Source organism: Thunnus maccoyii, chromosome 12 (genome assembly GCF_910596095.1).
Source record: "Thunnus maccoyii chromosome 12, fThuMac1.1, whole genome shotgun sequence".
Taxonomy (NCBI): domain Eukaryota; kingdom Metazoa; phylum Chordata; class Actinopteri; order Scombriformes; family Scombridae; genus Thunnus; species Thunnus maccoyii.
This window is the reverse complement of record NC_056544.1, coordinates 21078210-21101126: the sequence shown is the minus strand read 5'-3', so window position 1 is coordinate 21101126 and position 22917 is coordinate 21078210. Positions and strand designations below refer to the sequence as shown.

Sequence of the window (22917 nt, the reverse complement as noted above, 5' to 3'; positions counted from 1 at the left end):
AAAAAACCTCCTACACAATAGCACACAACATTTTAATGCTTTTATTTGTATATTAATTATGGTAATAATAAATAATAAATAACCTTGTAATCAGTAAGCTTTTATAATTCATTACAACTGTTTGTTTACTGATGATATGTGTATCAAACTCCACCCCGTAGATAATAGGAAATCATCTGTAAACTTTGGGACTGTACAGCATCCTTTATGTGTAATAATGTAAATGTTAAGTTGTTCTCTTTGTTTACAAATGATACAAAGAATTCTCAAAAACCATTTTGAAACAAATGGATAACCGGAGCGAAACTGCTACAATCACTACGATGGTATGACTGAAAGAACTGCTCATCTTTGTGCTCAAATCTGCTGTAGGAGTTTGCGAACTTCACTCTGAAAGCTCCTTCTGTGCGATAAACGCAACATCTGGAACAGCTGGAGGTGTCGGGAGTGAAATCCTTGGCAGTGGTTTTGGCAGCGACTGCAGTCTGTGCATTCATGATTTCAGCTCGACGTGCTCCACTCTGCGTAGGTCCAAGGACAAACCCTAACAGAACACTGACATCACATTATTTAGACTAAAAGATGAGCAGTGCTTCCTCATCGTCTCTGCACAAGCGGAGAGTCAAACGTGTCTTTTTGTTCTGTTTTTCTTCATCTGTTCGTCCAGATCAACAGAAAGTATGAGTTTCAGTAGTTCATGCGTCCTTCAGAGAGTTAATGTGGGCACAGAGTTTCAATGCAGGACCCAGTTTAAGGTTCATGGTGCTGACCAGGTGGTCCTCTGTGAGGAGGAGCAGAGCCTGTCCGTCTATTTCCTGCGAGCGAAACTCCTCGGCTACGTCCTGACCGCCTGAGGAGAAGAGAGAGGAGACTGAAATGTTTCTGCCAAATCAGATTATTTAGTGTGCTGATATTTGTAAGATTGACCGTATCACTTTTTATACATGTATAAAGTTCATACAACAACATATAACATTTGTTTTAGCAGTGAACGCCACAATGGCTCAACAGAGGAAAAGGAGGAAAGTGCGCCACCTACAGACATTCAAACAAAAGAAATGACCTAAGAGGTAATGTTTTATTTAGTGTTTGATCAGATGTGAGAGGTTAAAAGTAAGAAAGTGCATTTGAGCTGCTGTACCAAGATTTGGCAAAAAATGTGGAGCTTATGACAAGCAGGAAATTGTTGTTGGTTTTCATGCTGAAAATCAACTAATATGTATTTTCACAGACACACAAAATATGTAAGAAATGTATTTTTACCATCACATTACATCATTAACTGGGGTTTGCAAAACTGTGACTGGAAAATCTTTAAGAGCTGCAGTTTTATATTTTTTTCCTAGAAGGTAACAGGAAATAAACTGAGAGTTATAACAGTACTGGGAACTGACTGATTACTAAAAGAACTCTAGACGAACACTTTATTGTAAAAACTCTCATACAGCTGCCTGTTTTACCTCAGAGGTCATTTTTCCACATGTACTCACACTTTTTTGTGAATTTTATAACCAAACAAGAACCTTCTGCAACTTCTCAGCTGCATATTTGCCCTGAGCCTGAGTTAATTTCCTATTCTGATGCACAATATATCTTCTAATCTTAGAGATGAAAGTTACTAAAAGGTACCAAAGGCTCTAAAGACGTCGCACTCGTACCTGGCAGGGAGTTGATGTAAGAAAACACTTGTTCCACGTTCCACTGGGATGGACAGCCGACATCTTCCTCTCCATCAGAAACGCTGATTGTTTCGGTCATCCTCTGCTCATGCTCTCTCTCCCTCTCTCGCTCTCTCTCAGCCTGCTTCCTGAGCCTGGTCGTCATGGGAACGGGAGGTTCATCCTCCTCCTCCTCCTCCTCTTCCTCGTCCTCTCTCAGTGAGCTTTGCTGGATCTCCTCTGCGCCAAATGACCCGTTAGCCTGCAGAGCACAAAGACAATCAGAGAAATATCTTCAGTTTTTAAGCTAAGACTGTTGAAAAGTCAAGAAAATAATAATAATAAAAAATATGTCAGATAATATTTGGGTTCTTACCTGTTTAAAGCTTCACCAGACTGTATTTTGTTCCACAATTGATGTAATTGGTTTATCATTTTTAAGAAATAATGCATCACAAGATTTTCTCTATGTTGCATGGTGGGTAACGGTGGCTTATAGAGCTGCAAACCCTGAATTTAGTTTAATTAGTTTATTTATTTGCACAAGTAGCAAAACAGTAAAACATTAACAGATTAAAAATGGATTGCGCTGGTGAGTTTAAAAACCCCAGCTGGTCTTTTAAGAACATCACACTAAAAGTGAGAAAAAAACAAAAAACAGAAGCAGTAAATTAAAATAATTATGAAGCATATTAACACATTGTTTTCGCATTTAAATCAAATCAAAAATATATATTTTTCCTCTTCCCAGTAGTGCTATTTATACATTTAGATGTTCTGGTGTGAGTTGCCGAGTTTCGGAGATATCGGCCATAGTGACGTCTGCCTTCTCAAAAACAGTGGAACACGAGAGGACACTCGGCTCGTGGTGCTCAAAGCGACAAAAAAATACATTTGAAAAACTCTACAGTAACGTCTCTTTCCAGAAATCACGACCTGGTTGCTCAAGTTAAACCTTGTTGTGAACAGTTTGATGTAGGAACTATTTTCTTTCTACTGAACTACCATGAGTAGATGGTTGGCGGTGTAGTTCAGTGGCATCCAGTTCCACTGTATTTAAGAGAAGGCAGATGGTCAATATCTCCAAAACTTGGCAACTCACACCAAAACAATCTAGATGGATAAAAAGCAGTACAAGTAAGAGGAAAAATATGTATTTTTGATTTTGGAGTGAACTGTCCCTTTAAAGGTTTTTCCACCTTATAAAAAATGACATTACAAACAATAAATTATTGTAATTATGAAGTCAATCCTCATGAATATTAGCAATTATATTTGGAAATGAATCTACATCAGCCTTCAAAAACATATTTTAATTAAACCTAATTAATTAATTGAACTGATTACATTTTGACAGAATGTGATTTGTGCGACTCGAACATTTATTCTTTTTTTAATTTATTAAGCAACTTAGCAAAATTTGTAGTGTTTTTTAAAATTATTTCATAAGACTTACTCATTTTTCCAGTTTTACAAGTCTGTAACTTTTATACCTTTTGCCATTTTAACCTACTTCATACCTGCTGTGTTTTACTTTAATATGTTTCTTTATTGTTTTATTCTGTGCTCTATTCTTATTTTCCCTTTTGTTATCTCATTATCTTATTTATCTTATTATATTTTATTGTTTCACTGTGTCATATAAATACTTTATGTCTAGTAGTAGTATAGTAGTATTCTATAATACCTCTGCATCCCTCTGTAGATATGAATACATTCTTAATCATTATTGTGCAGCAGATCAATAAAGCTGGAAAAAGATTAAAAACTTTGAAACAGTTGTCTTATTGTTGTCTGTTGAGTTGTTATAAAGTCTTATAGACATTAGAAAATGAGAACCTGAGGTCTCTTGTCTCTCTGAAACACTATGCTGTTATGTACAACTTTGAAAATTTCTTCCTGAGCGAAGAGTCTCCTCCACAATTCACACATTTGAAGTTACTGTCAATCATAGTTTTTGTCCCCAGAGAGCAGCTTTTAAACCCTGCAGCACTTGTGTATTTTCCTACATGCATCAGGTCAGTGATGCTAACTGACCTGTCTCAGAAAATGCTCTCTGGAGGCTCCGTTGACTCTGCTGGGAGGTCGTCCTCTCCTGCCCATGGGCCTGTGACCCCAGCGACCTGCTCTCAGCATGGTGATACGTTTAGTGCAGCTCACACTGAACCTAAACAGAGAGGATCACAAACTATCAGATCAGCTTCATACACTACATTTCCTCCAACGCGGACGATCAAATGCGTATCGTGTTGATATCGCAGTCACGATATCAATCTTGAAGCCTGAAAAACGCCCTCAGAGATTTATAAGTGCAGACAGATATTTGCCATTTCATATTGGGCTCTGACAGTCTGCATCTGGGCTTAAAGCTGTCCTGTCTGATGCCTGCATGGAGGCGCAGAGAGAAACCTGGGAGTGATTATACGCTTGAGACTTTTTCTTATAAACCAAATGTAGCTCGATGGAATCCAGATGTCAGATGACGTGTCTCACCACCACAGAAACAGACAGCATTTTAGTTTACTTGTGTGGCAGGGAAACTAAACATAATCTTCATCTTTAGTTCTTTTTCACTCTGCATTTGGTTACAACCAGTGTTTTGATGTAAGCAGCTCCTCCGTACTTTACAGTAATGTGTGTTGATCAGGGGGAATCAGAGAGTTACTCATTCTTTCCCCGTACTTTCCAAGACAGTGAGGTGTATCGAAACCAAAGTGACAAACTTACATAGAAACCTCCCTGAAATACCTGTAAGGCAGCATCAGAGTTGTGTTTTTACATGACATTGATCCAACATTTGTTAGAAAATCAGTTCGATTCAATTCAAAATTAATGAATTTATCCTTAAAGGAACAATTTGAGTAAAGCGAATTTGCAAACACGAATACACACAAGCAGTTCATTCACATTTTAATTATGATAATGTAATTAAAAAAAAAGTTGAAATACACAAGGAATAATGGCAATGGTCAATATGTTACTGCCTGAGGCACATTATGTAAAAAACAATGCAAAACATGTTTATAAATATATACAAAAGTTAAACTGTGAGCATCTGCGACTGTTCAAAAGTTTAATGGCTGCTGAAATAAAACCAAATCCCTGATGTCATTAGCTTCAAGTAGTAATAAAATACATTTGTGTGGTCTTTGATAATTGTTTATGCCTTTTTGAGGACTTAAGTTCGGTACTGAGCTGTGCAATTGATCGTTATGTTGTTATGTAATTTTAAATCTGATGTTAACGACACCTTGTAATATATTCTTGACCTTGTTTTAAAGGATGTTCTGGTGTTATTCTATATTTTTCTGCTCATCAAAAGACCAAAATCAACAATATGTTAGCCTATCAATACTTCCCTACTGTGTCTGTATCACTCAGTCAATATCAGTTGTTGGTTTTAGTCTTGTTGACGATAAAAACTATAGAACATTGCCAGCCTTATCCTTGAACATCAAATAAACACTGAAACAACAGTACTGCAGGATTAAATACTTGTAAGTAGATCAGAATAACAGTCTTTTCTCCTTAAATTGTAAAACAGTGAGGCTGCAGGTTTCAATATCAAGAAAAAGAACCGATACGTTTGCATCAATTAAAATATGATGTTATCTATAATGTAGTTGTATAGAGATTGTACCCTGTACATTATTTCAGAGAACAAAGACTGATGCTTGATGTTATCTGTAAACCTTCTGAGAACCAGAAATATGTTCATCAAAGCTGGATTAGTGAGCAATTTATTTACCTTCTGACGCACGTCATAGAGCAGAATCGTTTGGATCGTAGAAACGTGTGAGCGTAACCTCTGCTCCCACAGAACTCGCACTGCAGCACACCTGACGCGCTCTCCCCCAACGCTGCAATGTCACAGGACCAGCTGTTAGTCACACATGTGTACACACACACACACACACACACAGTCACAGGGACCTCACCATCTGCTGCAGGACCATTGTTCTCCATCTCAGAGTCGGTGGAATCTGACTGGTCAGCATCCAGAGGACTGTCCTCTGCTGCTGCGTCCCCATTGGTCTGTATCTCCTGGGACTCTGGAAGTGAGGCCTGCTGGTCTGCTAACAGTGAAGAAGGGCCCACCTGCATAGACAAGTGAACCGCCAAACTTTACATACTGATGAACAAATACTGTACAATAATAATAATAATAATGATAATGATAATTCTTAAAACAATGTTTACAGAGTGCTTTACATACAATAAAACTAAAGATGACAATGATGTAAAATTACCACAATTAGATAAATAATAGCACTGAATAATAGAAAAATAGAAAATGATAATGATAATTTATTATATTTGTCACATAGCAGCTGGTCTGTCAGACCCTGAGACGAGGTGCACCTACTAATATTTGGTCAAAATGTACGAAGGTACTGATGATGAAAGAAAAAAAGATATTATTATTATTATCGTAATATATGTTGTGTTTTTACTATCGACCATGAAATCCTCATAAATCACCCCGTGAGCTGGGTTGGCCTCTCAGAATATGTTTTAAACCGGTTCCGGACAAACATTACAGCAAAGAAATTTTTCATTAGTCTTGGTGAACATGTTTTAGAGAATTATGACATAACCTCTTCCCTTGCTGAGCGATGGAGCTGCATCAGGCCTTTGCTATTCTCATTATATATGCTTCCGCCAGGTGATGTCATTAAGAGCATAATGTTAGCTTTTACAGCTATGCTGACGATACACAATTGTACATATCTGTTGAACCAAGTGATCCAGATGCTTTAAACTCACTGACTGCCCATCTGTCTGCAATCAATGAATGGATGAATAATATATTTTTTTAATTAAATGAGGAGAAGACAGAAATCTTATTAATTGGCCCTGAAGCAAAAAGAGATCAGCTCTTCAAAAGACCTGGCAACCTGACTCCCTCGATCAAACAAGAGTTAACAAACCTAACAGTCAATTTAGGCTTTGATTTGAGCTTTAAGTCCCATTTAAACAAAGTGACCAAAACAGCATTCTTTCATCTCAGAAATATTGCCAAAGTTCGACCATTCCTAACTCAGAAAGATGCTGAAAGACTAATTCATGCTTTTATCTCAAGTAGGTTGGACTACTGCAATGCACTTTTTATGGGTCTTCCTAGAAAGTCCATTGACAGATTACAGCTTATTCAGAACTCTGCGGCTAGACTGCTAACAAAAACAAAAAAGAGAGAACACATCACTCCAGTCTTGGCTTGACTACACTAGCTCTGTGTCTTCCAAAATCGATTTTAAAGTCCTTCAACTTGTTTATAAATCTCTCAATGGCTTAGGGCCGACCTTCATCACAGACTCCCTGTTGCTTTATGTTCCTTCATGAGCCTTTAGATCTTCTACTGCAGACTTGGTAGATACCCATAACCCTATCCAAAAGAAAACTCAGCTTTCTTCAATCACTGTTTTTCTTGTCTACCGCCTTTTAATCTACGCATGTTTTCTGTTTAATGTACTTAATGTCTGTCTTTTGCTTTTTATCTCTGTAATGTAAGGCACTTTGAGCTGCATTTTGTATGAAAGGTGCTATACAAATAAAGTTATTATTATTATTATTATTTATTATTATTATTTATTATTTACTAGATTGTTTTTTATCTTATATCTGTGATACTAAACACGCCCCAGCTAATATTTTGTGGTGATGTGTTGTAAGGAGTTTGGTGTATATCTACGTAGTGATTTCCCCAGATTTACAGAATGACTTGCAACAACCCACAGAGGAAAGTTCAGTTTCAGATTTTAAATGTAGGCTGTAGTAAATACATCAGAATAATAAAGGTAATTTTTTCCAGTCAAGAGGAAGTGATAAGTACACTGAGGCTACAGTTGGTGATCGGACTAAATGAGATACAGAAGAATAAAATATGGCAAATTGGGGAAGAGTTGATGGACTAGAATTGGTATCTCAGCCAAACTTGTAGTGGATGACAAAGTAAGGATACTAAAAAATCCCTGTTCTTTTATTCTGATCAATCTCTAACCAAAATTAGACAGTAAAACTGCTCTAATCAATATTTTTATACTAATATGTATGTAAGTTATCAATCCGACTCTGCAGCTCTCCTCAGCTTGACAGGGAGTTTTAGTGTCTTTCAGCTTATTGTTTTTGTTTCATTGCCTATAACTTTACTGTTTTGGTTCACTCTCGTCAGCGTTGTTTCCAGCAACAGATCCAATTGTTTTCAGTGAAAAAGCTCTGACAAATTCACTATAAACAACCTGCCCAGCACCAAATCGCAGACAGACAAAGTTAGCAACTAGCTGGCAAACATAGTGAAGCATTTAGCAGCTGAAGAGTCAGATATTTTCCTCAGGAGTTGGTGGAGACCAAAAACAGAGCTTAAAGGAGAGTGAATATTGGACACAAACACAACTCCAAATGAAAGCTAATGTTGCTCCATGTCTGACTGATGTTTAAATACTCAACTTTTTGCTAATGTTTGCCATATAAGTTTTAAAACATAATAAAATAATATATATTATAACATAATCTTGTGGGATGCTGTGGATAGGAAGCGCTGTATCGCTCCTGATGAGTAGGTTGGCACCCTGCATGATGTCCGCCTTTGTCTGACGTTCACTGGTGCCCTGAGAGACTGCTACTGTTGCACCTCCAGTTGACGTACCGGGAACGGCTCCAGGCCCTCTTGGATGATGAATCCCTCAACGAGGTGCGTAAGGATCTGGGTTGTAAGTATCCTGTCAGGGCTCCCTGGGAGGCTGGCTGGGGTGGAGGGGGGCTGGCTGGGGCCTCTTACCGCAGCTGGCAGGATGGCAGGAGGTAGAGGAGGAGGTGGAGGGTTGCTGCTGTTGCTGCCACTGCTGGTGGTGAGCTGGGAGGGCGCTTCCACCTGCGGTGACCTGACCGCTGAGTGGCTGGACAAGATGGAGGATGAACTCATCACTGCGGGACAATAGGAGTCATAAAAAATGAGGAGAGTGCGTAGAGTTAGAAAGGGCTGCAATGTATTCTTTTCTATTTTATTCTTTTAGTATCATATTTCACCTGCACCGTTCTGCTTAGGAGACACAATGAGAGGTGTAGGGGTCTTGTCTTTGTGTGGACTTGGAGAACGTTCCTCTTTTCTCTCCTCTGAGCTCAGTCCATTCACTCTGCATGTGTGCCCCGACTGAAATTCAGACCACAACAAACCCTCCATCAAACCAACACATACTAAAATAAAGCTATGCTCATAAAGCTTTACCGGAGCACATGGCGACTTACTGATGATGTTTCGTTACGCCTCACTGGATGCACTTTCAGATCAACAGCCACTGTCTGAGGAGGGGGGAGGTTCTGGTAAGGCATCTGCACCAGGGCCTCTGCTACAGGCAGCTCCCGCTCCGTCAGCAGCACCTGGCCCGACTGGACGGCCAAAGCCTGGACTGAATGCAGGGACAGCCTCTGGAGGGAGGCTGGAGGGTTCTGGGGCAGCCTGGGCAGAACCAGAGGCGGAGGGGGAGGCGGAGGCTGGTTCTGCACTTGTGGGAATGAGGTCCGACGCTGGGGAGCAGCCACCAGAGGAGGAGGCTGAGGCTGAACGGTGGCAGCTGGGAGTGAAATCTGAGCTGATGATGCAAACACGCTGGTGACAGAGGGAGAGGAAGAAGAGGACGAGGTTTGGGGGTCACTGCTAGGTGTGTGTGGCTGGGCGCTGGTCAGTCTTTTCACCGAAAGAGGAAGAGTGTTGGAGTTGGTCTCTTGGGGCGCCACTCTGAGGGCGATGGGCTGGAGCTGTCTGTGGTTGGGAGCGGCTGCTGTGGCCTGCTGGAGGATGAGCTGGTGATGAGCCACTCGCTGACCTGGTGGACAGGACAGCTGCTGCTTGACGAGAGCGTGGGTCTGCACCGGAGAGTAGGCTGCAGGGAGGGCGGTGTGTAGAAAGACATGAGGAGCAAAAACTAACCAGCAACACAAAACAAGTATCATAAGTAAAAATGTCTGCTGTGAAAAAGGCCTGTGGAAGGAAAGGCTGAAAAAGGTAAATTTCACGGAGAATATTACAGCTAGCATGCAACTTAAGATGGATACTAATTTAGAAAGATGGTCTTGTGTAATAATGTGCTTTATATATTCAAATGTATTATGAGTCTGGATACAAACTAGGTGGGTTTAATGAATTGTTTGTCAGGTGGATCAAAATATATACATATTTAAGTCTAGAAATGTGCAGATAATAATAATAATAAGTTACATTTATACATTCTTTTTAATATATTCATATGATTCATACACACCTTTGTTTATAACTTGATATTTCCCTCTTTCACGCATATAAAACAGCAAAATGTTAACCAACGTGTGGGAGTCACAGACTGTCTGTACTCTCAATTAAAGTTCTAAAAACAAACTAACCTGGCAAAAAATTATTGGCCATACTTTGTGAAGCATTATTAAAGAAAATGTAATAATAAAGCCAACATATTCTGGATAACATGCAGCTCAAAGATTTATATTTTGCATTAGGCCATAAAAGGAATAGTTTGTCTTGATGTTCATGCCAAATTTGTCTGTAAAATATCTATTTTTATTTAAAGTCAATGGAAGCATTTACTTTGTAAGAGGCTGAAAGATGATCTGGAAGGTAGCACGCTGCTGTTGGAGATGACATGTCAACAGAAAACACCTACCAGCAGTAATATACATCTAATTTTTAAATGTAAAATTATCTTAAAGTCTTAAAACATGTGGGATTTCAAGTGAAATACCCTTTAAACACCAGTATTTGAACACAGTAACGCACCTGGGGCTATAATCTGGGTTCCAGAGGCCAGCCGAGTGATATCGGTCGGCCCTGTTTCTGTCGAGGAGTCAGTCAGGTGGTTGGCCTTCAGTGCACAGATTGACGTCTTGGACAGAGACGCGGTCGGAGCCAGAGTTTGAGCTTGTGACTGGGCGGATGGCTTTAAGATGACACTGTGGGCTGTGGCCAGAGCTCCAGGCAAATGTGCACGCAGAGCCAGATTCTGCACCTGCATATACGTAAAAAGAAAGTCACTCACACTGTTTATTAAGGGTTGTGAAATTTAACAGCCCCTCTCTATCATATCCTTAATCCATTCATGCAATTGTGTTAATGGTTCGATTTATATGCAAAAACCTGATCTCATTTTACCTCTCACTTCTATATTTATCACATATCTCTACGACTGAAGCATATCATACTGCAGGCTCCTGGCATGCATGGATTATTATCATGCCTGGAAAAGTTTGTACCTGAGAGGAGGTAGGTAAAGAGGAGCAGGAGGTGACAGCAGGGAGGTCTGATTGAACTGCAGCCACAGTGGCTGCGGGAGTTAGAATGAGCTGATGGAAGAAAAGCAGAAAGCAGAGAAGAGAGAGAAGAGAGAGAGAGACAGGTGGCGAGTTGTTTAGGAAGCAGGGAATGGCGTGTCATCAGGAAAAAAAGACACACATGCAGTAAAAAAGTAATTGTAAATATGAAAGTTTGTACCATCTGAGTGCGAAGGTACATCTGAGCTTGATTACAGTTGGCCGGTCTGTTCCCCAGGAGCATTGCCTGCTGGGATATGGTGGTCGCAGCAGCAGTGGAGTTGGATGCCTGGGTGCGGCCAATCAGCTGGGCTGTTACTGGAGATGCTGGTAAAGTGATCTGGATTCAGGGTGGCAAGATGAAGAGAGTGTAAAAAAAAAGAAAGACGCTGAGGTTGATATTTATGCTCTGAGCGCGTCGGATTGATGCAAGTCGGTAACGAGAACACTCACAGAGTTTTGGGAAACACCAGAAGGAGGATGAACCAAACTGCCACTGGATGAAGAAGGGGACTGCCTCTGACAGACTGAAGCCTGGGAAACATTGGAAACACATTACACCCCTCCTCGCCTCCTCTCTTTCTCACACACTCTGTCATTCATGTTAAAATGTCTCGTCATGCGTGCACTACCACATGACACACACACACACACACACACACGCCATCTGACCTGCTGTATGGTGGCCAGACTCTGCAGATGGGGTGTTTGCTGGTGCTGCTGCAGGGCTGCCGTCTGCAGCATGAGGTGCTGCTGCTGGGCTGCGTACATCTGATGGAGGTACTGCGCCGCCATGCTCTGAGGTCTGTGGATGGCGTGCTGGATCACCTGTTGGATCACATCACAAACACATCAAGCTCTTTACAAAGGAATGAAAATAATGACAAATGACATTAGTGAGGAGAGAGCGCAGAGGTGGCGTGCAGCAAAGGTTCCCTGACATACTAAACATTGTGATATGAGCGTTGTCATTATTTTGTAGTACTTGGTTTTGGTTGTTGGTGATGTTGTGATATTATAGTACATGATATGGAGCGCTGTGCTGTTTGATGTCTGTCTTTAACTGTAATGTCCTTTGTTGATGTTTTGTTTGTCTGACAATCGCCATGGATACACATGGAATTTCCAAAAGGATAATAAGCTAAACTAAACTCAAACCACAGTTGTTGTCACATGGTTTGGCGTGCTAAACCTCTGAGCTACCAGAATGTCCCACAAATGGAAATTTTAGAACATTTTCTATTTAATTTTGGGAAATAAATGTAATTATCTGATGTTGCTGAGTGAATGTTTTCAGATTTATTTCCAAGGACTTGTGGTATTTAAAGTCCTTGTAAAAGAACAAAACTGGTAACTGGATTTCACTCTTGTGTTACTCTTTTGTATGAAGTCATATTTTTAAAATAAAAGACAACTTCTGTTGGAATGATACATAATACATTTGAAAACAATGCTCATAGAAGTTCAGAGGACTGTCTATTTCCTGGACTGCCTGTTTTTCATATTGCAATATTCCACTATTTCAGAATGGGTCATTCAGTGCTCTTAGAAGTTCATGGGGCAATCTATTACCTCACCAGTCAAGGGAAGCAATGCATGAAGAAGTCTGTGCTGTCTATTACCTGGACTATACCTTCCTGTTAAATGAAATATCTGCAGATGTACAGGTACTGTCTATTAACTGCACTGCCTTCCTGTTATATAAAATAATGCATGCAAAGGTCCCGGGTATTGTCTATTATCAGCAGTACCTCCCTATTAAATAAAATAATGCACCCAAAAGGTCCTGGGTACTGTCTATCACCTGGACTACCTGCCTGTTAAATAAAATAATGCATACAAAGGCTCTGGGTACTGTCCATAACCTGGACTGCCTGCCTGTTAAATAAAATAATGCATGCAGAGGTCCCGGGTACTGTCTATCACATGGACTGCCTGCCTGTTAAATAAAATAATGCATGCAGAGGTCCCGGGTACTGTCTATCACATGGACTGCCTGCCTGTTAAATAAAATAATGCATGCAGAGGTCCTGGGTACTGTCTATCACATGGACTGCCTGCCTGTTAAATAAAATAATGCATGCAGAGGTCCTGGGTACTGTCTATCACCTGGACTGCCTGCCTGTCGGGGGGGATGATGCTGAGCGACGTAGAGGGCGCCTGGGTGCACGTGGTGCTGCCGGAGCTGACTGTTGCCATGGTGACTGCAGCTGATGTGGTGGGGGTGATGGTCGCTACAGTCCTATTAGTCTCCGACTGCTGCTTGTCTCCTGGGCTCTGTCGATCCATCTCCCGGGTCTCTCTGATTCAGTAACGGGAAAACTGTGGAGATTATAAAAGACATTAATTAACAGGAGGTCTTTAAATAAATCAGCACTATCTTTGACTGAATCAGGGTCTGTAAGGTTACAGCTGGTTTCTATCAAGATTTCAGTCAGACTAGAAAAGCTCCAGCTGGACCTTTAAATGGGCAAATTAATAGATTTTGTTCTAATATGAAAGAAAACAAACACAGTTCATATTATTGAGCAGGCATGAGGTTTTATTATGTACTAAAAATCTGATTATTTACCTGTAAATATTTGAATAAACCCATAAAACTTTGAGGACATTTCTTGGTTGGAGAAAACAAACCGTTCATATTATTTCGGGCATGAATGATTGATTGCTTCTTTGATCTTATTAAAAAAAAATGTTTTGACTAATTTGACAGATTTCACTACATTCCTATCTAGTCAAATTGCAGGATCGTTTGTTATGGTGAAAAAAATACATGTTTGTCTATTAAAAGAAAACCTGGTGACATTCATTACAACTGCGTTCAAACTTGTTATTCCAAGGAGGAAATAGAAAATGAGCATGAATTAAAATAAATATAAAACACACACCCAAATACGGTATAAGACATAAATAAAGAAGACAATCCACGCACTTCTTTCTTTCATTATTTCGTCATCAGTAACTCCTTATAAATAAGTTATGTTGTGAACTTTGTCTGAAGCAGTTGAATAATGAAAATGTAAGTAAACACACCACAAGTCATCAATAGTAAACAGACACTTGTGAAAATTCCGTTATGAGCCCCAGATGTAAAATTACATTTTTTCTTTTTTTAAATCAATGGTTGTAAATGTTACACTGTGCCTGTCAAACATCTGTAAAGAGACAAATATCAGACAGATGTGCTCCTGTGCTGGACCGGGGTTTTCTTTCAAATGCTGTTTAGGATTAAATCCAGATGAATATGAGGAAAAAATATTTTATCAATAAGGATTTAATAATTCCAAAGAGCCTTTAAATGGTAAAAATCGATCCAGTCTTTCATTATGACAAATATTGGTGGTTTATGCGCGTATGGCAGCTTGAATATTAATTGCTTTTTGCTGCAGAGGCGGTTGTGTCCAATTAAAAACAAGGATATTCTCGATAAACCCTGAACGATCATAAAAATCAATCCTGGCTTTCAAATGGGCTGCCCCTTAATTTAGGAACCTTCGGAGGAAAACATTCAACAAATGTGGATTTCATTCCCAGTCTGTCTGTCTGTCTGTCTGTCTGTCAGCCTCTCATCGTTCAGGCTGCGCTGTTTGCATGCACAATCATTCATCTCTCATCGGCGTTACCTGCCTGGTATTGATAGACATGAGCCATCAGGAACTGACCATACCCCGGCACACTGTCCCAGTCATGAAGCCTACTGATGCGTCAGTAGGTTACTGTCTAAAATGGAGATAGTAAAAAAAAAAAAAAAAAAAAAAAATCAGTCGATACACAGGAGGCAATGGCTATAAAAAGCCTTGACACAGCACCGCTCGCAGTGCGGGAGGACCTTCCACAGCTGGAGAAGTCAGCTGCGTTCAGTGCAGGGAGAGTCCCGGGGTTGCAGGACGGCCCCAAAAAAACCGTTTTTACCTGGCTTTTGTTTTTGGTTACCTCATCTACAGCTTCTGTTATGACGGTTTCTCACGTAAAGTTGTAAATATTCCCGAAAAAAGAGGACAGAGAATATGTAGGTGTGAAAGGAAATCCCCGAGACTGCAAACAAAAAATGTAAGACACAAACCTGACCTCATTCAGGTCACTGTCAGTGATTGTATATGCAACCTCTTCGTGCTTTCATTTTGTCTTTATATGTCTTATTTATTTATTTATTTATTTACTGTCTCTCTGTAATGGAGCCTCCCAGTTAAAGTATTTCACACGACTGTACTTGTATAACCGGAGTGACAATAAACATCTTGGATCTTGAATCTCACTAACTAGCAGCATTTCCTGTGTACGTCTGAAATATTCAGCAGCACTATGTTTCACTCTGCAGATACAAAGTCCTTTCACAGATGGATAACATAAAGGAAAACTATAACACATGATAAGATTTATATCAAGAGATCAGTATAAGATTAAAAAAAAGACAAGAAGAAAGTGGGAGCAGAGTAGAGTGAATAAAATTACTTTTGTTTGACTTTATTTGAAAACATCTCAGCTCAGGCACTGGCTTGATAAATGATTTTAATCAGTTTGTAACTGTTATTTTAAGAGACACAATGTCTGTCTCAAATATGAAAAATTATCTGCGAATCCAAAATGATTTCCAAGGGATATGACAACTCTGAGATGCGGAAGTAAAAATAATACAGGCTTTGAACTGATTAATCTGGTTGGCTTTTTTTTCCTTTAAATGTTGGGTAGACAGTTTAATGTGAAGCTACACTTTAAGTACATTTTGGTTTCTGAATTTCAAACTTTATGTTCAGAATTAAAATAATGCACAGCCTAATGATGTATTATAGTGATGCATATTAAATAAATACTTGATTAAGGAAGACTATAGGTGAAAGAAAGAAAGAAAGAAAGAAAGAAAGAAAGAAAGAAAGAAAGAAAAAAGAAAAAAGAGTTATTTCTGTCACTGTGTCTCCTTAAACGAATCTAAAAATAAATAAAAACAAAGAATAAATAAAAATACTGTATAATAAAAAAAGTTGGCTATGCTGCAAACACAAAGGGCACTTTTCGTGCCAAGCCTCTCCGGGACTGGTCATCGCTCCCTGCAGGAGTTTCATCCAGACGGAGGAGGGACGCTCTCCTCATGTCATATTCAAGTGCTGCCGGAAATATTTAATTACAGATAAACATGCGTGTGTCACACAGCAAAAACATTTAAACCATAGACAGGCTATAAATTATTAACAGTCCGTAGTTTAAACATATCAATCAGGATAGAAAGGTACCCAGATTTAGAGGCTATGAGAGCAATAACTTCTGTGATACAGATATATTTATATATTTTATTGTGTGTTGCTGTAACCTATATCCACAAATTCAGCCTCATGTTATGTTAAATTAATATTGATATAAAATTTATTTTTAAATGCTATTTTTGTTGTCTGCATGAACTATTAATAAGCTAAGACTAGTGTATATTTCCTTCTTTCTTGTCTTTCATCATTTACATGTCTGTTCCACGTTTGTTTTTGTTTTTTCGTATTGTTTCTCTCTCGTCATTGTAGCACTGCAGCATAAACATCTCTAAAACTAATAATAATAAAGAAATCACCCCACGTGTTTTTGCTTCTGTTACTGGCCAGGTTTGTTATTACTTCCGAACCAAAGCACTTGAATGCACAACATATCTTCAGGGGTTTTACAATGTCCGAGCTCAGGTTTGTGAAACTGAATGCAGCACTTTACCCACACGAAAAGCTGGAGTTGGTACAGTCGGAATTTAAACAAAGGATATATTTAACTTTTTGTAGATTTTATCAATGGTATCCTGTTTTATACGAATTATAAAAATGCATGAAACGGTGAATATTAATATTTTACCGTAATACATTTATACATGTCTGTTTGATGCTAAGTTATGCGCCACCCTAAGCATTCCGGTAATGGACTCGTCCGTCGTTAGGCCTTTGCAGTAGGGAGTTGTTTGGCGGACCCCGCAAGTTTTTCTTTACTTTACGTGTTATTTTTGTTTGCCCAAAGAGCGGTAATTTCTTCATTTTTAGTATCACTTGCCTCGTTGTTTAGTCGCCGTGTCGACGGACTACAAAAATAGAGTATTTTGGGCGTGGTACACAACTAGAGAGCCGAAGAAGGAAGGAAGGAAGGAAGGAAGGAAAGCATCGGTGAGTCGGACTGACCGCGGCTGAGCTTATGATGCCGACGTTGCGGGACAGCACCATGTCCCACCCCGGCGAGAATTCCCACCAAGTCCGGGTGAAAGCGTATTATAAAGGGTAAGAAATCACTGTTTCTCTCAACGTGCCATGTATGTTGTTAATAAGCCCGCTAGTGTCGGTTTTAGACTCGGAAATGTAGCTAACCAGAAGGCTAACAGTTGCTAGCTCAGCTAACGGCTTGCTAATGTTGGGTACCCAGCTTTAGGTAAACTTGACAAGGCAGTCAGACAGGTGAAACTGTCCAGACGCGTTGGCGGGTCCGCAGGAAAGCTCTCCGTGTTCACACTGTTTAATAAATGTGTCAGCTAGACAGAGAAGTTGTCAAGTGGTGTAAAATCAGTCAGAATTAGCTGTCGATCGTGTTTAAAAGCTAAACTGTGATACAGTTGTACAAGCTTTGGAGCTAATAGTTGCTATTAGTTCCACTGTGTGTCACTGGGAGATGATAAAAGGTCCAGTTTCATTTAGTTAACAGATAAACTGTTGTGTTGTTATTGACTGACTAATACTCATTTCCTGCTGGCAGTCTTGACTGTAAGGAATGCGCAATCACAACATCTTAATTGATACTATCATGTTAAGAATGGGTTTGCAGTTTTTCAAGTCTCTCTTAAATCAACAGCCAGGTGCCCAAATAAACATTGAAAGAGATTTTTCTTGTTGTAATCATTCCTCCTGTTCATACTGAATATTAAAAGATCCCTTCATAATGCACTCACAATGTAAGTGATTAGGGCCAAAAACCACAGTCCTTCTGTGCTAAAATGTATTTAAAAGTTTATCTGAAGCTAATATGAAACTTCAGCCATCCAAATTAGTCAAATCAAGTAGATAAATTTCAACTTTACAGTCTTTTCAGTGCCAAAGTCCCTTTATATGTTACTATACTTCCACTGCAGCTCAACAAGGAAACACAGAGAGGGAATTTAATGCCAGTAAGACTGTAAATGTGGCAGATATCAACCTTATATGACTAACTCAGACTGCTGAAGCCTCATATAAGCTTCAGATAAACTTTTAAATGCATTCTTGCACAAAATGACTGTGTGGACACACTGTGGATTTTGGCCCCCATCACTTAAATTGAAAACCCATTTAAAGGGGATCTTTTAATAGCCAGTATGAACAGGAGGAATGATTACAGCGAGGAAAACCTCTTTCAGTGTTCATATGGACACTTGACTGTTGTTTTAAGACGGACTTGTTGTGAACCTGTCCTTTAAGGCATCTTGGATTATCACCCCAAGTTGTGTTGTTGATGTTCCTCATGTTGGACTATCTGACAATCTGAGATCAGTCTGAGCCGGTGTTGTTAAGTATTTCAGACATACTTATGAAGTGTGACAACAAAACTGTGTATCACAATTAACAATACTTAAACAAACTCTCAGAATGTAGTTACAGTGTTGTGTCCCAGTTGATTTGTTTACCTTCTTCTGAATTCAACCTGAGCCCTATCTGTAACTACAGATTATTTTCATAACAAATTAATGAGTTAGAAGCTGGGACTAGCAAATGTTTTACATTTTGCCTCATTAAATTATTCAATTATTGAAAAAAAAAATGCTGATTAATTTTCTAATTGATTAATCAGCTAATTGGTTAAGCTCTAGCCTCACCATAAGTGCTATGGGAAACACTATTTGAGGGGAAATAATCAATTATAAACAACAAAACCGATGCACTCTCCATCCCTGATCCTGTCAAGTATGAGGAGACGCCAGTGCTTTGAGTTTTTGTTTCACCAAATGACAGTCTGTGATTCTCCTCCATCCTGGTAGCGGCAGTTCAGCTGTTTTCGTTTCGTATTTGTGATGGAAATCATCGATCACCCAGGTGTTTCCATGACACTCCCTGCCCCACTGTCTCTGTTTGATGGAGCCAGTGATTGGAGCGTAGCCAAGACTTGAAAAACGTGTAGTGCAAGTCATCTCCACCGGACCTGTTGTATTTCTCAGCAGCTCTTTGACACACCTTAGAAACACTGCGATGTGTTATGATCATTAGGTGTCATGTCACAGAACAAAGTATCAGAAGTATTTATGAGGTTGACGCTGAGGAATGTCAGCTATGTTGCCAAAGAAGGAATGGTCTCATTACGGGTGCATTAAGCTAGGACGTTATCAGTGTTGTTATGGTTTCCCTGCGGAGGTCACGAGTGGGAGATTGAAGGGTTAGTAATGCACTCGACTGATAAACTAGATTGGTACTGACCTAATTTAACAGATCAGGTATCAGCCAGATATGACGGATAAACGCTGTGTATTAATTGTAACAACACAACTTTTAATAAACCCTCTGAAACACTATAATTAAAATGTGCACAAGCCTAAAGAAATGTAGGTGTGTGAGTGTATCCACTTATGGTGAAGAAGTGATATCAACATGTTATGCTGTTACGCAAACTATTTTGATGATGAAATAATCATTTTTTAGTCTTTTTTTTTTTTTTTTAAAGAAAAATGTGCAAATCTTCTGTTTCCAGCTTCTCGAATGTGAATATTTTCTGGATTATTTACCCTTCTATGACAGTAAACTGAATATATTTGGGTCATGGACTGTTAGACATTTGAGGTCGTCATCTTGGACTTTGGGAAACAAGGAACAACAAGGAAATAATTGACAGATTAATCAATAGTGAGAATAATCATTAGTTGCAGCTCTACTCTCTGCCATCAAGGCCTGAGAGTCTGCAGCTTTCCTCTATCATCCAAACACTACAGCAGCTGATTTCACTGATTGGCTCCATTACTGCGTTTCAGAGAGTTAATCAATGAAATCAGCTGATGGAGTGATTTGTTTTAAAACCTCCTTAAAGCCTTAAAAAAAAAAAAAAACCCATCCAGTTAGCAAAATTAAATCAGTCTCTTTCAGTCTCTCCTGCTCTGTGATAGTGTCTCAGATTATCTGTTTTTCAGCATCTCTCTCGAGTCCATTCTTTACAATTTGCATGTCTGTTGTCGGTCAGCGCCAGGCAGCGGCAGACTGGTGTCAGCCTGTAGCAGTCTCAGCCTGTCACTGGCTCCTCTTCATTTTGCTCTCATACAGACCGACGGTCAATAGAGGAGCAAACGCACTGACCACATGACTAGTAACTGACAGTGATGCTGATAATGTACTGTGTAGTTGACACAATGCAAATCCCAGTTTACAGTGCAGTGATTTTTAGTAGTTTTTGTGTAACGCTGTATATAGACTACTACTTACTAATACTTCAAAAGTATAGTTCACTGTCTTTTGTAGCTAAAATCTGTCTTGTATTTAGGATTTATGATTTTTATTTTTTATTATTTCTTTCACTGTAACCTTGTATAATTAATAGGGATGTGTTTTGTTTTTTTTTCACTAAATCTGATTGTTTTAATTATACTTTTTCTACATAATACAGCTGCTCAGTGCACATGTATCCCGTTGTAGGCATACATTAGAGTTAATAAAGCTATTTGTACATTTGATAGTTAAATAGCTCTCCTTCAAGAAAATAAACGGTATCGCCTACACCAGCTTTCCCTTGACGATCTGTTTTGTTTAGTATCCTGCAGTGTTTTGTGTGTTTCAAGTGTTTTAAAAGAGGTCAACAAGGCAATTTTGACAGCTGACAAACAGAGAAGCAAAACAGATCAAGCTTTAAATTGCAGCTATAATTCATAAAAACAAATGGCCAGTACTTTTCCTCTTTTAACCCAGACTAAACAGGATTTTCCAACAGAGTGCTTGCATGTTCTCTGTTTGATGAGTTGCTGAGGGTTTTTTTTCAAAATTTTTGTGTGGGCTTAGGACAGCAATTTTTGAACACTTTCCTCTGTCTGTGTTTAAAAGTCAGCTTATTTTAGTGCTTTACCGGCTAGTCATAGAGATGTTATGAAATGTTTTCATCAACCTCTTTCTAAAGGAACAGTGAACATACAGCCCAGAATTATAGCCTACAAGAAGCTAAGCTGTGTATAGATCATTATTTTAGAGAAAAAACATTTCTGTATATCACTGCCAGTGTGTCACCATGTCAGGCCAGAAAAATATTATTTTGAAGAGTTGCCAACGACGACTAACACAACGCTTCTTATGTGCCAGATCTACTTCAGGATTCCTGTTTAAGGCATGTTGTTTGGCAGGAAACTGGGATTACACCGGCTCGACAGAGCAGTTCAGTTCACTTATTTTCCTTTTTTTTTTTTTTGTAAGGAGTTGCTCTTCTTTTTCAAAGACTCTGCCATCACTGCATCACCGCTCCAAGGCTGGGCTTTGTTTAAAATACGGGAAGCGTTCCTTGTCTTGCCATTTACTTTAGCTCTGAAAGCCCCTCAAGCACTGAGCCACAAAGTCATCCACCTCCCACCCACCCATCCACCAACACACATCTGCACTCATGATTGCAGCTAACAGGTTTGAATATCACTGATTCTCAGCTGCCGCTAACATGCACGTAATGTGTTGTCTGTGCTGCGGCGTTGACCCATCCTGAAGGTTGTGTGTAATAGCGATGCAACGATTATAGATTCTGATGGTACGATTATAGTCTGGGGAGAAATCCATTATGCATTAATTTATTTCACAATACTATAGATTGATAAAATCATCAATGAGCATGTTTGGTTTTGAAGAGTGCTGAACTGCAGCAGTACCAGAGGCAGATTGAGGCTAAAAATGAATAAGAAAAATGAAAATAAATAAACAATGCCAAGATGAATTTCAACTGGACATTGCTGCAAAGACTTTAATTGATTTATAATATTTAGTATTTTTAATTATTATCATTAATATAAGATTAAGAGGAACTTTATTGATTCCTCAGGGGAAAATATTACTAATGTAGGTAATAAACTGAAGTGTTTTTATTACGAACTGTCATTCATGCCTATTTTTTAAATTCATTTTTAATCATTTAGTTTAATAATTAATCTAATTTTACATGCAGCATGAGAAAATCCCGTCCATTATTGTTTTTTTGTTTTTTTTGCAGTTCTAGTAAAAATTGAGAACATCTCTTATGCAGGTGTTATTAATCACTGAAATGCAATTAATTAGAGCCCATGATATAGTGCTGGTGCTACAAGATCCTAATGTTAACTTAATCTTTTGCTCCTAACATACTGTATTTACCTGCCGTACCGAGTGTTTATTCAAAACAGATGGAAGGAAGCAACAGGATTTTAATGGTTGCGCTGAAGCCGTGGAGGGGATTACATGTTGTTTCATTTATAAACGGTGCAATGCTCCTTTTCCTGCTTTGTTGCCGTTCGTTTACGTTGCACTGAAAGCCCAACTCTTAGCTAGTTTGTTGATTGTAAGTGACATGTTTATACTTAATTACCTACCAACTCAATGTTTCCTTAAGTGCCACTAAAGTAATGGTTTTTTTAACTTAGTTATTACCTAGTTTATTACCTTCACTTGTGTGTGTATAGCTGGAGTTTGATCTCGAAGATGTTGCGTTAAGTTTGAGGTGTTGGATCCTTCAGCAGCGACTTTTCTTTGGCAAGTTTTATAAACTGGAGATCCGTCTTCTTGAACAACCCCCCGTCAAGTCTTTATGTATCTAAAATGCTCCCACACTGACCACTTAAGGTGTTTTTTTGGTGGATACGCTTCAGTGTTGGGTCCCTCAGCTATCGCCAGAACTCTTCTCATCTTCTGTGACAGCACGTGTAACTTTGCGTACCTGAAGTTGTTTCAGCATTTTAAACTGGTACACCAGGTTTGTTTTGTCGCAGTCTGCCGGTTGGCCTATGGACTTTTTTTGTCTAGTTTTGTTTAATTTTCGTCATAGTACAACTGTTGTTTCATTA

At 39.1% G+C, this 22917-nt stretch overlaps 2 protein-coding genes across 4 annotated transcripts in view; one reads left to right on the top strand and one right to left on the bottom strand.

Moving 5' to 3' along the window:
- Positions 1-81: 81 nt before the first annotated feature.
- Positions 82-14661, bottom strand: phc3 (polyhomeotic homolog 3 (Drosophila)). 3 transcript variants are annotated; one of them, XM_042428812.1, is made up of 15 exons: positions 14580-14661; positions 13062-13274; positions 11625-11780; positions 11406-11486; positions 11134-11292; positions 10896-10985; positions 10423-10651; positions 8904-9538; positions 8685-8808; positions 8305-8582; positions 5597-5756; positions 5407-5518; positions 3696-3825; positions 1659-1920; positions 82-850 (listed from the first exon to the last, which is right to left on the bottom strand). In XM_042428812.1, the coding sequence occupies exons 2-15, from the start codon at positions 13239-13241 to the stop codon at positions 696-698; spliced, it is 2751 nt and encodes a 916-aa protein (XP_042284746.1). In that variant the 5' UTR covers positions 13242-13274; positions 14580-14661; the 3' UTR covers positions 82-695. The 3 variants fall into 3 exon arrangements, with proteins under 3 accessions (XP_042284746.1, XP_042284747.1, XP_042284748.1); XM_042428813.1 differs by having other exon boundaries at positions 14576-14632; XM_042428814.1 differs by lacking the exon at positions 10896-10985.
- A 2163-nt stretch (positions 14662-16824) lies between these two features.
- Positions 16825-22917, top strand: part of prkci (protein kinase C, iota) — a 32465-nt gene continuing 26372 nt past the window's right edge. The window contains exon 1 of the mRNA XM_042429488.1: positions 16825-17188. Within this exon, the coding sequence (XP_042285422.1) occupies positions 17106-17188 (83 nt within the window). The 5' untranslated portion in view covers positions 16825-17105. The remainder of the gene's footprint in view (positions 17189-22917) is intronic.

Coding starts and splice junctions, on each gene's coding strand:
- phc3 (XM_042428812.1), bottom strand. CDS start 13,241: ATGGATCGACAGAGCCCAGGAGACAAGCAGCAGTCGGAGACTAATAGG. Junction 11,293..11,405: donor CTGGTGTTTCCCAAAACTCT/GTGAGTGTTCTC, acceptor CCCTGAATCCAG/ATCACTTTACCAGCATCTCC. Junction 10,986..11,133: donor TGTACCTTCGCACTCAGATG/GTACAAACTTTC, acceptor TTCTTCCATCAG/CTCATTCTAACTCCCGCAGC.